Genomic DNA, 17,722 nt, shown 5'->3' with positions numbered 1-17,722 from the left:
TCGTGATTTACAGAATTACTAGTTATAATGAAATCAGTAGGGAAACTGATGATAATAAAGTCTAAGATAACCAGGCCGCTACGTTATCTCAATGCTGGTTAGGTAGTCTTACGAAATAGGTGGGATCCTTTTTTTTTTCCTTCTCTCTTTTTTTTTTTTTTTTTTGCCTAAACAGGACAAGTGACTTTTGAAGAGACAGAAGCCTCCAAATTACATTGGTCCATACTTAGCAGTCTTACAATTGATGTACTACAGGCCGTCTAGACATTTATGATGTGCTGGGCTTTTTTATCCATTCATTGAGACCATCTTTTGTATTCCCACACTGATACGGACAGGACAGGAGATGCACTTGGAGAACAGAAACACAGATGTAGGTCCCAGCTTGTTTCTGGAATGGCAGGTTAATTGTGGTGGATTTCCATGTTCTCTAGTGGGTAAAACATGGTATTTAGGGGAGAGCCCTCTGATCATTTTAATGTAGCGCAGTTAGGGCTGCTTATGAGGGGGAATGGGGCATTATTGAACTGTTTTGTTGTCAGAGGGGGTAGTTTCTTTTCCATGTGTGAAGAACCTACTATATCCCAGTGAGTACGAGGAGGAAGTTTGTTTCCTCTTGAGAGGTATGCCACATTTGAGATTAGTAACACAAGAACGTTCATATTTATTAATAGTATTGATTCTCTTTTATTGTCTTTAAATACAGGACTGCAAATTTGATGTTGAGCAACCACTTTAAAAGTGTGTTTGCTTTACAAAAGCATTAAAAAATATAGAAACAAAGAGGTTTACTAGTTATTTCTATACCAACTTTGAAAAACAGATGGAATATGAGGAGGCCCAGACCAAACAGTGTAGCTGCAAAAATACAGCATTTGTGAAACTGCCTAGTTTTGCTTAGCAATTGTAAATTAGAGGTGTGTGCCATAAATATTAAATTTGGAAATGAGGTATGATGATGTGAAGGAATTTCTGTCCCTATGTTAGCGACTAATAGTCCAGTTGACAAATGGCAGGAAGGAAACAGATGTAAAAATAACACAAGGTTAAGTTGGCAGAGCACAGTTTCTACCATCACATCTTGTCATTTTAAGTAAGCCATTGCTAATTGTTAGGCGAGTCAGATTCTCTTCTACTCTTCCCTAATTTGTTTTATTGTTTCTTGTGCAGGGTATTACTTAATAGGAGCTGCAAGGTCAAATATAAGCCAGTACATTTTAATTTATTTAATTTTTTGTCATGGTGTCAAGCTATAACTATGAGAAGGAAAACAGATTTGCATACAATGAAAATATTTTCATTGACTACTTAGTCTGGCATTTTCTGTATTTGCATACTGTATGTACTAAAGCCGCAAACTTGCAGAAACAGTCAACCTCTCTGTAGTCATGTTGGACACTGGAAATGTTCCTACATGTAGCGGGATAAACTTCCAGTGCTTCGATGTGGAGAAGGCTGGGAAGAGGCCACTGCAAAGAAAAATGGAAGCCCTCGAGAGCTGAGCCAGCTGGATTTATTTTTGATTTTGGAACCAATGCTGAATGGATTAATTTCTCTTGAACCTTTTTATGAGGACTTGCTCCTAAATTGAAGTGATTATTGTTAAACTAAATAGAGCTGCAGCACACTCCTGAGAATATCGTAAGTCTCTTTCTGACCTCCCCGTTAACTGAGATTTTGTTTTAAATCTTTGAAGCCTGGTTTAAAAATCAAACTCTGCAGTGAAATTATTCAAGAGAGTCGGCCTTTTCACCAGGTAGTTTAGTAGTAACTTCACAGTAATATTTTGCAGAGACTGAAATATTTCAGGTGAAGGTCCTAAATTTGCAAGTACTCCTGGGCATTTCTCTTCCTGTTGTAATTGAAAAGAGTGAGATCTTGGCAGCGATAAGGCTCTTGGTTGGTCTGTGATCTTGTTGCCAAGTATTTTTTACATAAACTGGAAAACCTGGATTTTTTTTTTCTTCCCACAAAAATCCCCCTGAAACAGTTTTCCTTGAAGTATAAATCCCTGCATAACACCTTATCAGCGCCATTATCAGAGCTATTTAGTTATTTATTTCCTTTTTTAACCTTGTAAGAATGTAATTAACTGCACTGTTTATCCTCCAGTTTAAGCTTTACGCAGTTTATATGTGATTTTTCAAACCTCCCCTCCCCAATTTTACATTAGTCTGGTACTTAAAGAAAAGCTTTCCCAAATGCTAAAACAGAAATTTTGTGCATACTCTTCTCTGTTTGAAATGTAGTGGCATTTGTAAGGTACTTGCCCTTGTGCAATAATATTGTGACTGCCATTTTAAATTTAAGACAGAAAATATAGTTACAAGAAAAGTAATAATATTTACTGCTTTGTACTTGAAAACCATGCCCCTGAACATGCATTAGAAGGAGAATTAAGTTCTGTTTTCACAATTTTATAGTTTGGATTGCTATAGCAATATAATGTTCCGTCTTTACTTGCTTACCTCTCCTTTCCCTCCTTTGCTCCCTTCTTATGTTTTAATTAAAGCCAGCTGCAACTTCTTCTCTTGCTGTCTTTTCCCTGTGTGTCTCATTGAGCTTGCAGGCATTTCACCTATGCCCGATCCATCATTTTTAGCTAATGTTAACACACAGGAGCAGCTTGGCTGTGTATAATGGTAGTGGGCAAAAAATATCACACTGATTCACATAGTCATGTGGTAATTCAGTGTATTACCTTCAACTTTCCACAGTTGCCCAGGAGGGGTTTTGTTGTGTTGTGATTTATTTTTTCTTTCTTTTCCTTTCATTTCCATTCTTTGACTAAAAATGGGAGGCAAAAAAATTACATCCCACTTTTAAACTATCTGACCGAAAAATGGCAATTAAATGGATGGCCTAGGTATCCTTTTAACTACTTCTCTCTTGTCTGGTTGAATTTCTTCCTAATAACTGTGTAATGTTTTAATGCTTCTTTTATAATTGAAAAACCTGTGTAAGTTGTGTATGTGACTATTTGGATTGCATTGTAGCATGCTTAGCATAGTGGGGTCCTGTCTATGAATGGAGTGTCTCAGTCCTATAGTAATAAAAATAGTAATAATACATTTTGGTAGCTAAAGCATGTGCAGGTGACAATTTATTTCTAAAGAAAGAGCCATGCATTAATACGAAGGTTTTGAAGTGACATTTAGGCCAAAAGATTAGCTGCTTTTTTGTTTGGTTGGTTTTAAGTCTGTTCTTTGACATTTCCGTTTTTAACACAGCTTGCTTAAAGGTCTGTAGAGCAAAATTTGAGGGATTTTGTAAGTGCGTGTTTTTCAGTGGCTAATCTAGATGAGCTATCCTGCTGCTTTGTAAACCCTGTACCTGTCTCCCCCAGCGATCTAGGACTTCTGGGGTATTTTTACAACCTCTGCACCTGATTCAGCCTAACAATGTAGGTGAGCAAGCTCAGGACTACCAGCAAAGAAAGCATATTTACTCTGAGGTCAGGAATGAGGTGGATTAGGAGGGAAAATCAAGGTGCGCCAGAACTTCATGTGAGAATGATATGCTCCCTCCCTGCCAGTCAAAATTTCTAATGCATTTTGGGCTTGCATCTTTATAAAAAAGAAAGAAAAGAAAAGAAAAAAGGGTGAAAAAATAAAGGAAAAAGAGACCTTCTAACAGTCAACTAAATATTTCCTAAAGTGGCCTAGTAAGGTGATGTGTACATGACCAAGATGCAATTCCATGTTCAGTCATTCACTGTTTCTTACTACAAAACAAAACAACAAAAAAAAAAAGATGTTGCTATCGGTTTGTAACGACACAGCTTTACATTGGAGATCACTAGATTCTCTGCCACCTTGGAATTCCCATGTGCTGTTAGTATGTTGTTTGCTTTCTGATTTGAGCTATGTCCCTTGAAAAAGGTAGTGTCTGCAGTGTTTTTGGAAATTATATTTATTTTCCACAAGTGTGCAACTTCAAAACAGCTTAGCTACTTGCATCAGACGCTTCCTATTCAGAGCAAAATGGCCTCAAAAATAGCATCTAGGGATATAGAATTGTTGGAGTACAAGTTCATGGTTTCATTACTGGCAGTTTTAACGGAAACATATTGTAGTTTTTCATTAGCTGTTATTTACTTGAGCATATGATGAAATTGCCCTTCTTCTCATTACCCTGACAGATAGCCATCTCTGGCATTTTTAAACTACTCTGCTAAATTAGTTAGCTTTTAAAAGGCAGGCATTGCTTTGGTATATTATGGTATTAACCTAGTGTCTGTAGCATTGATTTTGATTCCTTTATCATTACAGTGATCTGCTGTTGTGTGTTTTCAATATCTTAAAGAGGAGGAACTAAAGTATTCACCAGGCTGTATTTTTAGTAGATTAAAAGCTTATGTTATCATTTGGTGAACTCCTAGAAAGGACCAGGTAGTTTCCAAAAAGTACTAGTGAGTTGACACAAACAGCGGGCTCTTTCTGAGTCATTCTCCTGGAAAGTACCAGCAGTGTGTTCCCAGGGATTTTCATACGTTAGCTATATGTGGTGAACACCAAAAAATCCTGCCTTCCCTCCATAGCATGGGCATACTTTGAGTGATTTGCTCAGGGATGCCCAGACAGAAGTGGGAGCAAAATATCAGGGTGGTTATCATGTAATGCAGGTCTGTGGTGGAGGTTGTATCTGGCTGGCTTAATATGAAAAACCCACAGGTTGGCTGTTCTCACAGACTGTCTGTCATTTCAGCTTTTTCAATACATGAAAAAGTGTGAGAGTGTGTGTGTGTCTTCTCCATGAACACTTAATCTCTGAGACAGAGTTTTGTGTTTACAATTGCTCAGTATTGCAAGGCACCTGAGCCTGCAGCCACTTTATCTAGGCACCCTTCTGCTCCCCAGCCTCTGCTGCAGGCATTTCTAATTTACCTGTTTGGTTTTTAAGTTGAAAAAGAACATGATGCCTGCCAGCAAAGGGAGGCAGAGCAAGATGAGGTTTTTCCAAAGCAACGCAAGGCTGGTTGGAACTTGGCCCGGGCAGAACTTTGAGCTTGGTCTCACCTGTGCCGAGACTTTCTCTCTGCCTTGCATTTACTAGGAGGATTCAGACTGCTGCTTCTAGACTTGTAAAGTTAGTCCTTGAACAAAAACTACTTTGGCACTGAGCAGTTTCCTAAGGGCGTTACTGTCATAATGTCTGTCCAGAGGATAAGCCAGCAGCAACTTGGGAACAATCAGGAAGAGTTGTTGCAGTGGGCGCAGCACATCTTCACGGAGTATATCACTGTTTTTCCAGGGAAGAGAGATCTCAGTTACACTGCTGTGTAACACATGCTGCCTGATAAGATAATGATGGGCTGGGTTTTTTTCATTTTTCTTTCAGATGTCATCTTTCGCTCTGCATTACTGGTCTTTGTCTCGTTTCTTTGGAAGTGAAGAGGTTGTGGGCTGTTGAGTTCAATACAGAAAGTTGTTGCTCTCATACTCCTGTCTTGCAGTGGAAACAATTTCTATTTAATTGGTTAAAATTGTCTTCCCGGTGGTCATATGTTGGACAGCTTCAAAATGTTGCATTAGTAGATCTAGACACTTAATTTGAGCAGTGGTGACACACATCAGGCAAGGTGGCAGCTGTGCCTGTGAGCCCTGTATCTATGCATCAGTGAATTTCTTTTTGAAGCAGATAATTGCAAGGATTTTAAACAAAGCATGTAATCTTTAACCTTTGACAGTTTTTATATCTCCACTAAAAGTTAATGCTGCTGCACTTGTGCTGTGGTCCAGTATCATCACTTTTCTATTAAGCAAGAGGTCTTCTTGAGCTGCTTGATATTACCTAATCCTAATTTAAATCCGAGCAATACTGCACTCTGAAGCTGACTTGCATCTTCCTCTTTCAGTCTTTCCTTTATAAGAAATCAATGTTAATATGTAAAAATTGGTCATCTCCAGCTATTTCACTCTGTTAATTGAATTATAAAAAGCTTAAAAGGTAAGCTTAGTACATCACTATTAAAGCCTACTGATGTCTTACAAAGACGTTGCACTCTTAATATGGAGATTTAGCAGTATATTACTTGCAGTGATAGCTCTAATTGGAAACCTAACAGGATACAAGAGATTTCTAAGACTATTACAAATAATAATATATTATTTTTCAAATCTGTGGGATTTTTTTATTGGCAGTCCTTTGGGTTGAAACTGGAAATAAAATGCAAAATGTTGAAATATCTCTTGTTGGTTCAGAGGGCTGTATTCAGTGCTAATCGCACATCACATTTCTTGAGTGCTGAAGTGCTCCCAGTTGGCAGTTCTCGTGATATAAATTCCAACAGTAAATCGGTGCTAACAAAGCCCAAGTACTTGTTCCATTCAATAGCTCCATCTTTAGGGGAGAGAGGGAGGGAGGGCAGGATGATCGCCAGTGCAACTTGCGGTAATGACAGCGCGTCAGTGGGTTGCTAATATGTACATAAAGAGGTGATTCCTTGGAGTGGTGGCTAAGGGTGCCCCAGAGAGTTCTTTTCAGTAAGTTTGCACAGTTAAGCTGGTGTCTTTCAAGAGGCAGAGCTTCCCGTTAAAATACAACGCTCTTCCAGTCTAATGCACAAGTGGTAGCTGGAGAGTACTGAGTGCCCAAATATATAGACCTGCACAGGACAGGGACAAGTCATTAAGGTGGAGCGGGATGCCAGGAGTGTTCAGGATAGAATGGCTTTTACTTTAATTTAGTACCGATCTTGAGCTGCGTGGGGTTTTGTGTTCTGAGGAGAGAAATCTTTCCCTAGTGACTGGTGCGTCACTTTGCAGAGAACCTGTCTCCCTTTACTGCTTTCTTGCGTGCTTTCCTTCCCCTGGAAGCAGGCTTTTTGTCATAGCTTTGCTATCATTGAACTATTTAGCACCAACATATTGTGAACTTTTAGTTTAATCTGAAAATAAAATTTTAGGTTTGATAACAGAATTAACTCCCTTTCTCTCCCCTGATTCCCCTGCTGTCAAGAACATGTTCACCAGTACTGCAAAGAGCAGGGGGAAAAAGCAGGTCTCTGATCACTGTTGTTACATTGAGAATTTATGGGTTTGTAATTGTATGTCTATTTGTAACACTGTTACTAACACCTAGCAATTACTCTGCTTCCCTTCACATTAATGAAATGCATGTTGTCATGTATATATTGAATTTATTGGATTGCCTTCCCTCTCAACTAATACTGCTCTGTGAATGTTGTAGTATGGAGACCCTCTTTTGTTTTTTTAATCCTTCTGTCTTATATTAGCCTTGTTAAAAGAACAGGGAACGAAGAGTAAGGCTGGTTTTCATTGTATTAGGAATGTTAAAATCTAGCCCTTTACTTGAACAACGGTAGAAGAGATTTCCGAAGTCATAGCACATCCATGATGGAAAATGCTGTGTCAGCACCTCCCTTTATGCAAAGGGAGTTTTCAGCTCTGGCATCTTACAGATAAAATACTACCATAGCAGCACAGAAAGAAAGAGGTAGCAATGGAGTCCTAAACCGTTAATGGCTTTCTAGCCGTTACCGTACTTAGAAATGCTCAGTGACATATGGCACGCTACAGAATATAAGTGTCTGAGGATCTCAGTAAAACTAATTTTCAACAAGCAGACATTCTTGTTCTTCAACACCTTTAGTTTGTACTGCTCTTGGTGAGCTGCTGGCACGTTAGGGAGAATCTAGAATTAGACAAAGCTGATTTGAGAAAGCACTGGTTTAATTTGACACAGTGATTTTAATTCCCCTTACAAAAGTAGTACCACAATACAAACAATATCAAAGGGATGAGTTCATGTGGCCTCATTTTAGAAATCAGTGTAGCAAATTTATAGAAGTGTAGAAAATTTTGACATTTAAGAGTATCATCATGTCTTTGACTTCCTTCAATTATACCATAAGCCTTGGTTTAACAATAATACAGGAATATATTTTAATTTTAAAGAACACATAAGATTAATAAAATCAGCATAAAGCCTTAATTTATTTAGTGTGATCTTTGATGAGGTACAGTTTTATTAAGGCTGAGCTGGAAGAGCCGTTTCTGAAATACAGTAGGAAAATGTTCTTTGAAACTTAACTTTTCTGTTGTGTTGAGATTGTGTAGCATGTTTAGGAGTAGTTCTGGGCAACGCTGCTCTTATAAATGACAGGAGAGAGAAGCTGAAAACCATACCCCACTTCTGGTTTCTCAGCTTTGCTAAGCAGTCTGGAACACTGATAAGTTCAGGTAAGATCTCTGAGATTTTTTGGAAGCATTCAATCTACTTTTAATCCCTGTCTTTACTTCAGGTGGTGTATGAAGTGTAACACTGAAAACTTTCTTCCATATCCTACTTGGAAGAATGTAAGAGGTCATATTTATTTAAATTGTGGTAATATTCCAAAACCATTTGTTTTTTTTATCTCTTAGCGCTGGCCCCAAAGGTGATAACATCTACGAATGGAGATCAACCATTCTAGGACCTCCAGGTTCAGTCTATGAGGGAGGTGTTTTCTTCCTTGACATCACATTTACACCAGAATATCCTTTCAAGCCTCCAAAGGTAAGAGGACTGTAGCAGATGTATTAAGTCATGAATGCTCAATGGGCCATTGAGTAGCAAGCAGTGTTAATGGAATGCAGCCCATTTGAAAGGCACTCTCTCTAAGAACAGGCTTAAGCTCATTTCAGACATTACATTGGTTTCTATTAGCTAATGTTAACAGCTTTTCCAATCCTCTTCATCACTATTTTAAAGCTTGCTTGCTTTTTCCCTGCTTCTGTTTATAAGAGGTCCTAAGCAATTAGTGCAAGCATAGGGACAGGACCGAGAAACTGAAAAGTAAATAAACTTGGGGAGAGGAGAAATGATACAGATACTTGTTTCTCAAACCACTTGGTTACCGTAAGCATGACAGTTATGTGTGTTCTGGCCACTGTAGTAGTACTTAATTTTTCAGTTTTGCTGGGTACTTGTGTTGTTCACCTGCTTGTAGAGTAACAAGCTTTTTCTGTAGGTGTGTTATATTTGTGAAACTCTTATACTCCAGTGTTGTTGTGTTCCAATGCTACAAGGCAAACACCAGTGCAAGTGAATGTTATCTTGTGGTTCACATACTTGGCCAGAGGAAGAGTGTTGGGTTACAAGAGGTGGTTGTGTATATACTTCATGTTTGCCTTGTATCAGAAAGCATTTATGTGCATGTTTACCTTTCTACTTTAAAAGTCATTGCCTTGATGAGATAAATGCCAGTGACTGGCCCATCTTCAGACCTTGGTCTAGTCTGCAGTAGAGAGGACTTGCCATAGTTCAGGCTATCAGTCTATCTCAGCGGAGACAATGCTTATTGGTTGTATGAGACAAATTAATACAAGCTTCCCAGATGAAGGAAACTGTTTACTGTTCTTGCTAGCATAACTGCAGGGTGGTAGTATCAACAGGGCCTTAAATTCCATCCCTAAGCTAGGGCTCTGATTCATAAGCAGCATAGTCTACCTTGGAACATCTCTAGTGATTTCCTGCTGACACCTGCCCATCCCTCTTTGGAGGTTCTCTGGCAGCACAGGTGGTTCTCTTGTGTCCTGTGTTAAGAGTTTAATTCAGTTCAGAATAGTTTTTCATTTTGGTTTAATTGGTTCGTATTGGATAATTTATTGTCCAACCAACTATATGCAATATCTTATGTCATGAACCCAGTAAGCATTTAAAGAGGGAGTTTTACCTTCCCACATGTGCTTTGCTACACCTTTGCTTTCTGTGCTACAGGTCACAAGCACTTATCGTCCCAAGCTTATCCAGCCTGATGCCTTACAAGACCATATTATAACTACCAGTGGTATTGAGACAGCCCTATATGCCAAGTTCCCTGATGCGGAACCACAGATACAGTTTTGTTGTTCCAGCTCAGCCCTGGTTTCTGCTCTGTGCTTCTGACAGGGATCTCCTTGCCTTTCCCTTTGGATCTAAACCCTCACCCAGGTGAAAAGAAGAGTGGGATAAAAAAACCAAAACAAAACAGGTGCCACTTATTGAGGCCTTTAAAGACTAGTTTAGTGGAGATTCACAGTATTGTAGCAGAATTGCATTTAAATGGAATCTTTCATCCAGCAGAGTCCAAGTTGGTTTACAGACCACATATATGTATGGAAATAAAATACATACAGCTTCAGTCACATTGAGATGGGATATAGGAGAAAGCATAGCAGTGCTCCAGTAGAACATACTTGGGCTACTTGGATACTTCATACGAAGAAACCAAAGACTTACAGCAGCTCCTATGTTAACACTTATGCTAGTGTTAATCAGTGATAATGTGGAAAATATAATTATCCTATTGCTCCTGCTTTATTCCCACTAATTTGTTGATTTCAGATTGCCCAACTGCTTGCAGTGACTGATAAGTATTGTATGTGGGTATTCTGGAAGTGGTAGGACTAATGTAATTACCATAGCCTTCCTATATTTGTCTTTTAGGGCAAGAAATAAAGAAACAGCTAGTTGAAACAAAACCCAGTGTGTGGTTTGATGATAAGCACTAGTAGAGCAGTGGAGTGGTTGAAGGTCATTTCAAAAGCCTTGACCTCTGAAAAGCTTAGGCTCTCTAGAATGAAAAGACTAGTTTCCCTTGAATCTTCCTTGGTAAGCCTTGCAAGACCAGTAGAAGAAAACCTCTACTGCCTCTTTGAGTCCTTAGTAATTCTTACAAGGACAGTCCCTGCCATGGGTTGCCCCGTGGTGAACTGCCTATAGTAGAATACATTTCATGAGGTGAAATGTCATTAAAGGATGTACCTTCTTAAATAAAGTGAGGTGAAACTGGTCATCGTGGCAGGCTTCCAAGCCCTTAGGAATATGCATGACAGCAGGTGTTGAGGCATAGCCACTATTGACAAATGCTTGATGAGCATCCTAAAGATGTGTGATGAAGGATATACAGGTGCAGCCTTTGAGGACTGGGTCTACCTCCAGCTGAGGGTTTGATTCAGTATGTCAGCGCAAACTTTTGGGGACAGGATGTTGCTATATGAGAGGCAGAGGACTGTGCTGGGAGTGATACTAACACATTCCTGGAAGGATATAAAGATGGATTGTACTTCTGTACTTGAGGCTGCAGAAATTAAAGGTCTTAAAATTTGGCTTGGAAATGCATTGCACAGTACAAGGAACTTCAGTGGGAGAAATCTGATGCAGGGACAGATACTCTCCTGTCCTAAATATGTGTAATGGAGTTGTTCTGCATTTGTTGAGCATTCTGTACAACACTTTGAAGATGTTAGCATTAATCTGTTCTCTGCTTTTATGTTTTCTCATTTTGTGTGGTATTCTGGTTTTGCCTTGGCTCCAGATAGCAATTGAGTCAGGCACGTGCTGAGTGGGCCTGGATTCAGGAGAATCCAATAAACAAGTATAATTGGAATTTAAGAGTTCAGTACTTAGTCCTTAAGATGATTGCTATTCTTTTGTACTATTACAATGGACATTTTCCCAAGAGTTACTTTATAGTTGGGTTAGATTTCACTTACTGAGGTGAAAACAGTAGCTTGTGTTGACCTGGTGTGTGCTTTGATCATTTGTATTAATAACCTCTAACCACTTCCTTCCCCCCTACTTCCATTTTGCTGCTTGTGTAAATTAACCTCTGCTATCACTTCAGGGTAAGGTTGAGATTAGCTTCTTTTATGTCTTTTCAAAAGCTGTGCTTAACTCCGTGTAGTTACTGCATTAATGTAATCTCAGGTGGGACATTTCCAAAGGATTGTTCAGTTACACGATATTTTTCTGCTATTCCACATGCTGTTCTCTTGACCCTAAATATATTGTACTACCTTCTAAGTAACTAAATGTCTCTTGGTTTTGGTCTGAATCTGCTAGGTTTATGTGATTCTGGTTTTTTGGGTTTTTTTTTTTCCCCTCTTTAAGGTGTAATGAACATTGACTTTAAATATTTTTGTTTGTTTTTAAGTGGGCCTCCAATTCCTCTCCCTCTCCCAGCTTCATTTGGGTTCCCTGCATGGCTGGCTCTTGTACCATCAGCAAAAACTGTAAATGGCAAACAGCTGGACTACATGTGTCTAACACCATCCCAGTTCTGACTTGGTGCTTAAGTCAAAACAAATTTAGATTTTTCCCACAGTGCTTTGGCTACGTAGAGCTCCTCTAACTGGAAAAAACTGCTTTTGGTGCCATGGATGTAGCCCTTAAGGATTATATCTTAAGGAACTAGGCTGTTCTGCAAATATATGGGAGTTGTCTTTTTTCTCTCTTTCCCCTCCTTCACAAATAATAATTAAAAAATAAGTCTTAAAGGCAAACAGGATTCATGCTTTGTTATCAGTTATTAGTCACCTGGACTGAGAGACTGCTTACAGAGTATTTAGCCTCTGTGCTCAGAATCAGGATTAACAACTTTCTGTCTTTACAAATTAGAACTCTTGACCTCTCTGTTAATTTGGTCCTTATTGTATCAACTTGGAAATACTCCACGCTTCCCCTTCTGGAAGTGTTTAATCTGTTAAAATTATTACCTCACCTACATTTAGAAGCCTTCTTGGAAGGAGACCAAAGCTGCAGGTCAAATAGAGAAATACTGAGCAAGCAGTGGGGCTGGGCTGAGGGCTGTTCTGGAATCCAAGGCAGAGCCACTGCCAGCAACTGCAAATGCCACCAACTTCTGTTTTGCCCTAAACCGTATGGGTTGGGGCAGGTACCACCGAGTCAGATCCACCTTCTGCTCAGCCTGATGTACGTGGACTTCCACGTGACCGTAGGGAGTCATTGCCACTTTTCCTCTGAGGATTAGGTGATCTGGGAAACAAAGGTCATTTTGGTTTCTTACCTGCTATACCTCTGAGGTTCCCAGGTAGAAAGCTGCAGGAACTCTTGGGTTTGGAGTTGCACCTTGTTGCAGAAGGTGTGGGAGGGGGACACATCTCCACTCTCTTGCAGACATTTTGCTATTCCCACCCATAACGGGCAAAAGAGTAGGGATTTGGGGTGGGTTTTTTTGTTGTTGTTTGCTTGCTTTGTGTTTTAATCTAAAATCCAAGCAGCTTACAAAGAACAAAGTAGAAAGTCCCTCCAAGTGTGCAGTGTGGGAGTGTCACGCTCCTGTGTGACAAGTAACTGCTTTTGCGAGTCTGAGACCAAAAATAGCCGGTGTGCTCTGCATTGGGAGCCTTCTTGGGAGCGCTGCATGGATGCCGTGCGTGGGGACATGCCAGGCACTGGGGTTTTGTAGCTGTGTCACCCCACCCCAAGCCTGTTCCCCAAGCCTGCCAGAGGGAGGATCATGGGCAAAATTTTTGCATCAGAAAGAAAGTAGAAAAAATGAGGGTTGGCTGGCAAGTTTTATGTGTGGGCTGGTCTCGTCTTGAGAGAAAGCACTAGTGTGTTCTTGTCATACCGCACACTTACCAAGCGTGTTTCGCGAATACCCCCGTGACCTATAAACAGACAATAAAGTTTGTGGGTGTGGATAGCTGACAAATTCGGAGGATTTAGGGCATGAATTCGCCAACCTTTATTCACACAGATAATCCTAATCCATGCAAGTTCCACCAAATTTGTTGCCATTCATCCCGTGAATTAGAGTAAGGCCTTTCTGCAGGTCACATCGTATTCTACTGAAAATGGCTCGTGGTACTTTTGTTTCCTTTCTGGATAACTTCTGTGGTGAGCTGCCCGGCTCTGCTATGTCTCCCAAACTTGAAAATAATAAAATCCAACCAACTGTCCCGATTGCTGAGCTCTTACAAGTGATGGGGGCTGCCATTCCAAGTGCCTGTCGTGTTTAACACTGCTCAGGTATGCTCGGAGGGGCTGGAAGTGGCACTGCCAGCCACCTCGTGGGACTTGTATTTATTTTTTATTTTAAATCAGGCTCTTTTTGATTTGCCTCTGGCATCGAAGATGTACTCGGGCTGTATATTTTAATTTATCCTGGAACTCCCGGTGGGAAATGTCATTTTAGTGCAAAGCGGCTGCGGTCGGCGGAGGAGGGGGTGTCGGGGAGCCCCTGGGGAGCCCGGCCGTTCCCTGCCCGCCGGAGAGCGGCCTGGCCCGGCCCGGCCCGGCGGCGGGGCCCGGGTGTGCTCCCGCCAACGGCCGCGAGAGGGCGGCGGCGGCCCGGAGAGCCCGCCCGGCCCGGCCCCAGCTGGGTCAGTCACCCGGAGGCCGGGCCGAAGGGCTGGCCTTCCTGCCCTCTTCTCCGCGGGTGTGCGTGGGCTCTTTTCCTTTCCCTTCAGTTTCTACTGCCCCTCCCTTTAGCACGTCGCGTGTGGTACCTCAGCACTGCAGCTAATACCCGTTTCTTGCAGGTAACATTTCGGACAAGAATCTACCACTGTAATATTAACAGCCAAGGTGTCATCTGCCTGGACATTTTAAAAGACAACTGGAGTCCAGCATTAACCATTTCTAAAGTTCTCCTCTCCATCTGTTCCCTCCTCACAGACTGCAACCCGGGTAAGTCTCCTGCCTGGCCACACGGGCCGCCTGCTGCCTTGCACCCCACCTGGCACCCAAATAACGTGGCCCTCATCTCATCTCATCCTGCTGGCTTCAGCCAGCGCGGCTCTGGCCTCCAGTGCAGCACGTTTCCCTCTCCAAGGCAGCCGGAGAGGGGCTAGAGGTGGTGGAGGTGATACACCTTACCTGCCTGCTGTTCACTGCTCCTCAGGCTGACCCGTGAGGAAAGCAGCCGGTCCTCCTCCTGCGCGTGAAAACTCCTTCCCCTTCCAAACCAGCTCTGGTTTTGGATGAGGGTTAAACACGCTTTGCTGGTCTGTAGGACTGTACTAACTCAGTAATGGAGCTAGAAGAGCCACACATGCAGTTCTGAAAACAAGGGGATTAGCCTTTTACTTTCCATCATCCATTTAAAACCAGTGACCAACTATGCCACAGGTAGTTGCCGCTTCTCTAACCCACCCATTATCCACACCAGTTAAGAGGAGTATGTCTTGGTTTCCAAAGTCAGTTTCACAGGTTGTATTCCTCTGTGTCTGAAGATGAGAGAAACACTAGATTTCACACTATATTGTACATAAGAATAAACTTGTTAGAAAAAAAAAACCTTTCCTTGAGATCTGATCTTTCCTAGAAGGCAGATTTATATTGGCACAAGTACACTTAGCAATGAGTATGTTCCAGGCACTTTTAGAAGGGGTAAAATAAACCTGAAATGCATCAATTAGTGAAAGTCCTGAGCAATGCAAAATATGACTATTGGATTGTTGCCTTTTAAACTCCTTAAAACTTTAATTGGCATTTCACTCTTTATTAAGTAATAGATTAGTATGTCACCATAAATACACACAAGTCAGTAAAGATACAGACCATCAATTTGTATTTAGTGTTGCAATGTACCTTACCTGTGTGATTCCATGGAATTAAATTCACACTTCAGCTTTATTTTTAAGTTTTTATTCAGTAACTTGTATGAAATAAGTGGTTTGTTTTCTTTTCTTTTCAGCTGACCCCTTGGTTGGAAGTATTGCCACTCAGTATATGACTAACAGAGCAGAGCATGACAGAATGGCCAGACAATGGACCAAAAGATACGCTACATAAATTGGATTTTCGTCAAACTCTTACATTATTCGTCTGTGATGGAAAGAGCTGCTTATGATTTTGAAGGGGTGGGAGGGAGGGTGCTGGTAAAGAATAGGGTATTTCTATAACAGATTTTATTCAGTCTTTTATTTCCTAAGATTTTGTTGTTGTAACTTAAGGTATCTTGCTACAGTAGACAGCTAGGATTGGGAATAGCATATTTTAAGACTGTAATTAGTTCAGCAATATTAGCTCACATATAGTACCGAGAAGAATGTAAACTTCTTAGACTTCTTTGGTTTTCAGTTTGCTTGCAATATGTAAAAGATGAAAACAGCTTAATTTTGTACAGGTACATATGTTGACATTTATGTAAAAGTCCTTTCAAGACTCTACACACTGTTTTTGCTATTTGTTTTGTTTTAGGTTTGGGGGGGGTTATTTTGTTCTGGGTTGGGTTTCTTTTTTTTGTAAAAAGATGTCGGGATTGTTTTCCCCTATGGAGGGCATATTGGTATTTAACAAATCCTTTTTAAAGACTGTCATCTCATGATCTGTGATATGGAGAGGTGGATATATGGCCTCATACATGAAATGAGAAGTAGTTAATGTATTATTTTATAAGCCAATCTATCTTTGTGAAAAGAATAAAGGGTTTAATCAGGACTTATGGTAACCTGTAGTGAAATACCTTAAGCTGTTTAACTGTAAGGCGTGGAATAGGAGTCACTCAGTGGATTGGTTGTATGTTGTGGGCTACTTAAGTCTGCATTTGTTACTGTGCTAATAAAAAGATGTTTAAAAAAAAAGAAGAAGAAAAGATTTCTGCTTGGTGCCTTGCTTTGTCATTTTGCCAGAAGAGCGTCTCCCAGAACGCTTTGAGGATTACAGTATGGGTAAGGACAAGGGAGATCTGCAGGTGAGTGCACTGACTGCAGCTATTTTGGGAAGACGCTTGTAGACGAGCATGCAATGAATGACAGCGCAAGACTTCTTCAGCTCTTTGCTGTGTAAGTGTTGCGCAGGCTGGCATGGCCCGTGAGGAGGTTACCTGCCAGAGAGTCTGCGCTAGTTACTCTTTAGCTTAAGTTTTCAGAGCATTGGCTTTGCAGGAGTGGTGCATTATTTGAAAGTACAACTGGAAAAGTGTGCGAGATCTGGAAGGGAAACAGGCAGGAGGTAAAAGGAAGAAGACAATATCTTCATGGTTTTCTGACAGAGTGGTCTGTTCCCACTTGGAAGAGGAGAAGGAATCATGTCCTGGTAAGCTAGCAGAAGACACCTTAAAGGAGAGTAAAGGAGACTTAATCTGTAGATCCTTTAACCACCTACAAAGATTATCTCCTAGAGACATGATGTTTACATTAAGGTATGTAGCAACAGGGCAGTTAGTTGTGGATATGGCATTTTTGACCGCTCCCTTAAGGTAAAGGCCGGAAGTACAGATTCATTTTCACACGGCAGGTACTTCACCTTGCGACATTCTTTGGAGTGCTATCTGGTCATCTGCACTCTTGGATTTGTTTTGGTACTTTAAAATAAATTCTTTATGTATTTTATTTATATACTTCTCTTCCTAACTATATATAGATCAAATCTAACTTGGTCCAAAGTAGCTTGTTAAGTAGAGGTAACCTTCCTTTGCTGGCTGGTTGTGGGCAGTGGTAGCTTGGCCTCATCTGCTGAACTGCCTTCTTTTGACACGGCGTATGTTTTGGTGGATGAGCTCCCTCAACTGTTGGGTTCGGCCTAGGAAAATTATTGGTATATAGCTACATCACACCAGGAGCATGTCTGGTAATTGTTTCCTCCTCTCCTTTACTGAGTGAGGAGGTAAATGGCTTCATCTCAGTAGGTTTTTGTCACCTCTTTGCTTTGTGCTACCAGGACGTGCCAAATTAACTGTTGTAGCTGGCAGTGGGGAGGGAGCTGATTTGGGGTGACTGATCTGCGCAGTGGTTATTCAGCAGGATAGAAGTTTAAGAGGAACAGAGAATGATGGTTCAATTTCCTAATTTGTTTTTCTTTTTAATACTAATGGAGAAAAATTATCTTGTGAAGGGATTGTCTAGCTTTGTAGTAGGTAAGTGATCCCAGTGACCTAGGACACGTTTTGAGTCAGTGGAATAGTAAGAACAAAATACGTGTTTTGCCCTTTAGCTACTAGATTGCACTCTGTACTTTTAACCCTATGCAAAACCGTACTACAGTG

General features: G+C 40.8%; 1 protein-coding gene across 4 annotated transcripts in view; it reads left to right on the top strand.

The window, feature by feature from the left end:
• UBE2E1 (ubiquitin conjugating enzyme E2 E1) overlaps positions 1 to 16,176 on the top strand; it is a 45,065-nt gene extending 28,889 nt beyond the window's left edge. For all 4 annotated transcript variants that reach the window (XM_075745833.1, XM_075745837.1, XM_075745836.1 and 1 more), the window contains 3 exons: positions 8,388 to 8,520; positions 14,274 to 14,421; positions 15,431 to 16,176. In XM_075745833.1, coding sequence (XP_075601948.1) covers positions 8,388 to 8,520; positions 14,274 to 14,421; positions 15,431 to 15,528 — 379 coding nt within the window. In that variant the 3' untranslated portion in view covers positions 15,529 to 16,176. The remainder of the gene's footprint in view (positions 1 to 8,387; positions 8,521 to 14,273; positions 14,422 to 15,430) is intronic.
• The last annotated feature ends 1,546 nt before the right edge of the window (positions 16,177 to 17,722 follow it).

Source organism: Balearica regulorum, chromosome 2 (assembly GCF_011004875.1).
Source record: "Balearica regulorum gibbericeps isolate bBalReg1 chromosome 2, bBalReg1.pri, whole genome shotgun sequence".
Taxonomy (NCBI): Eukaryota; Metazoa; Chordata; class Aves; order Gruiformes; family Gruidae; genus Balearica; species Balearica regulorum.
This window is presented reverse-complemented; position numbering and strand designations above follow the sequence as displayed.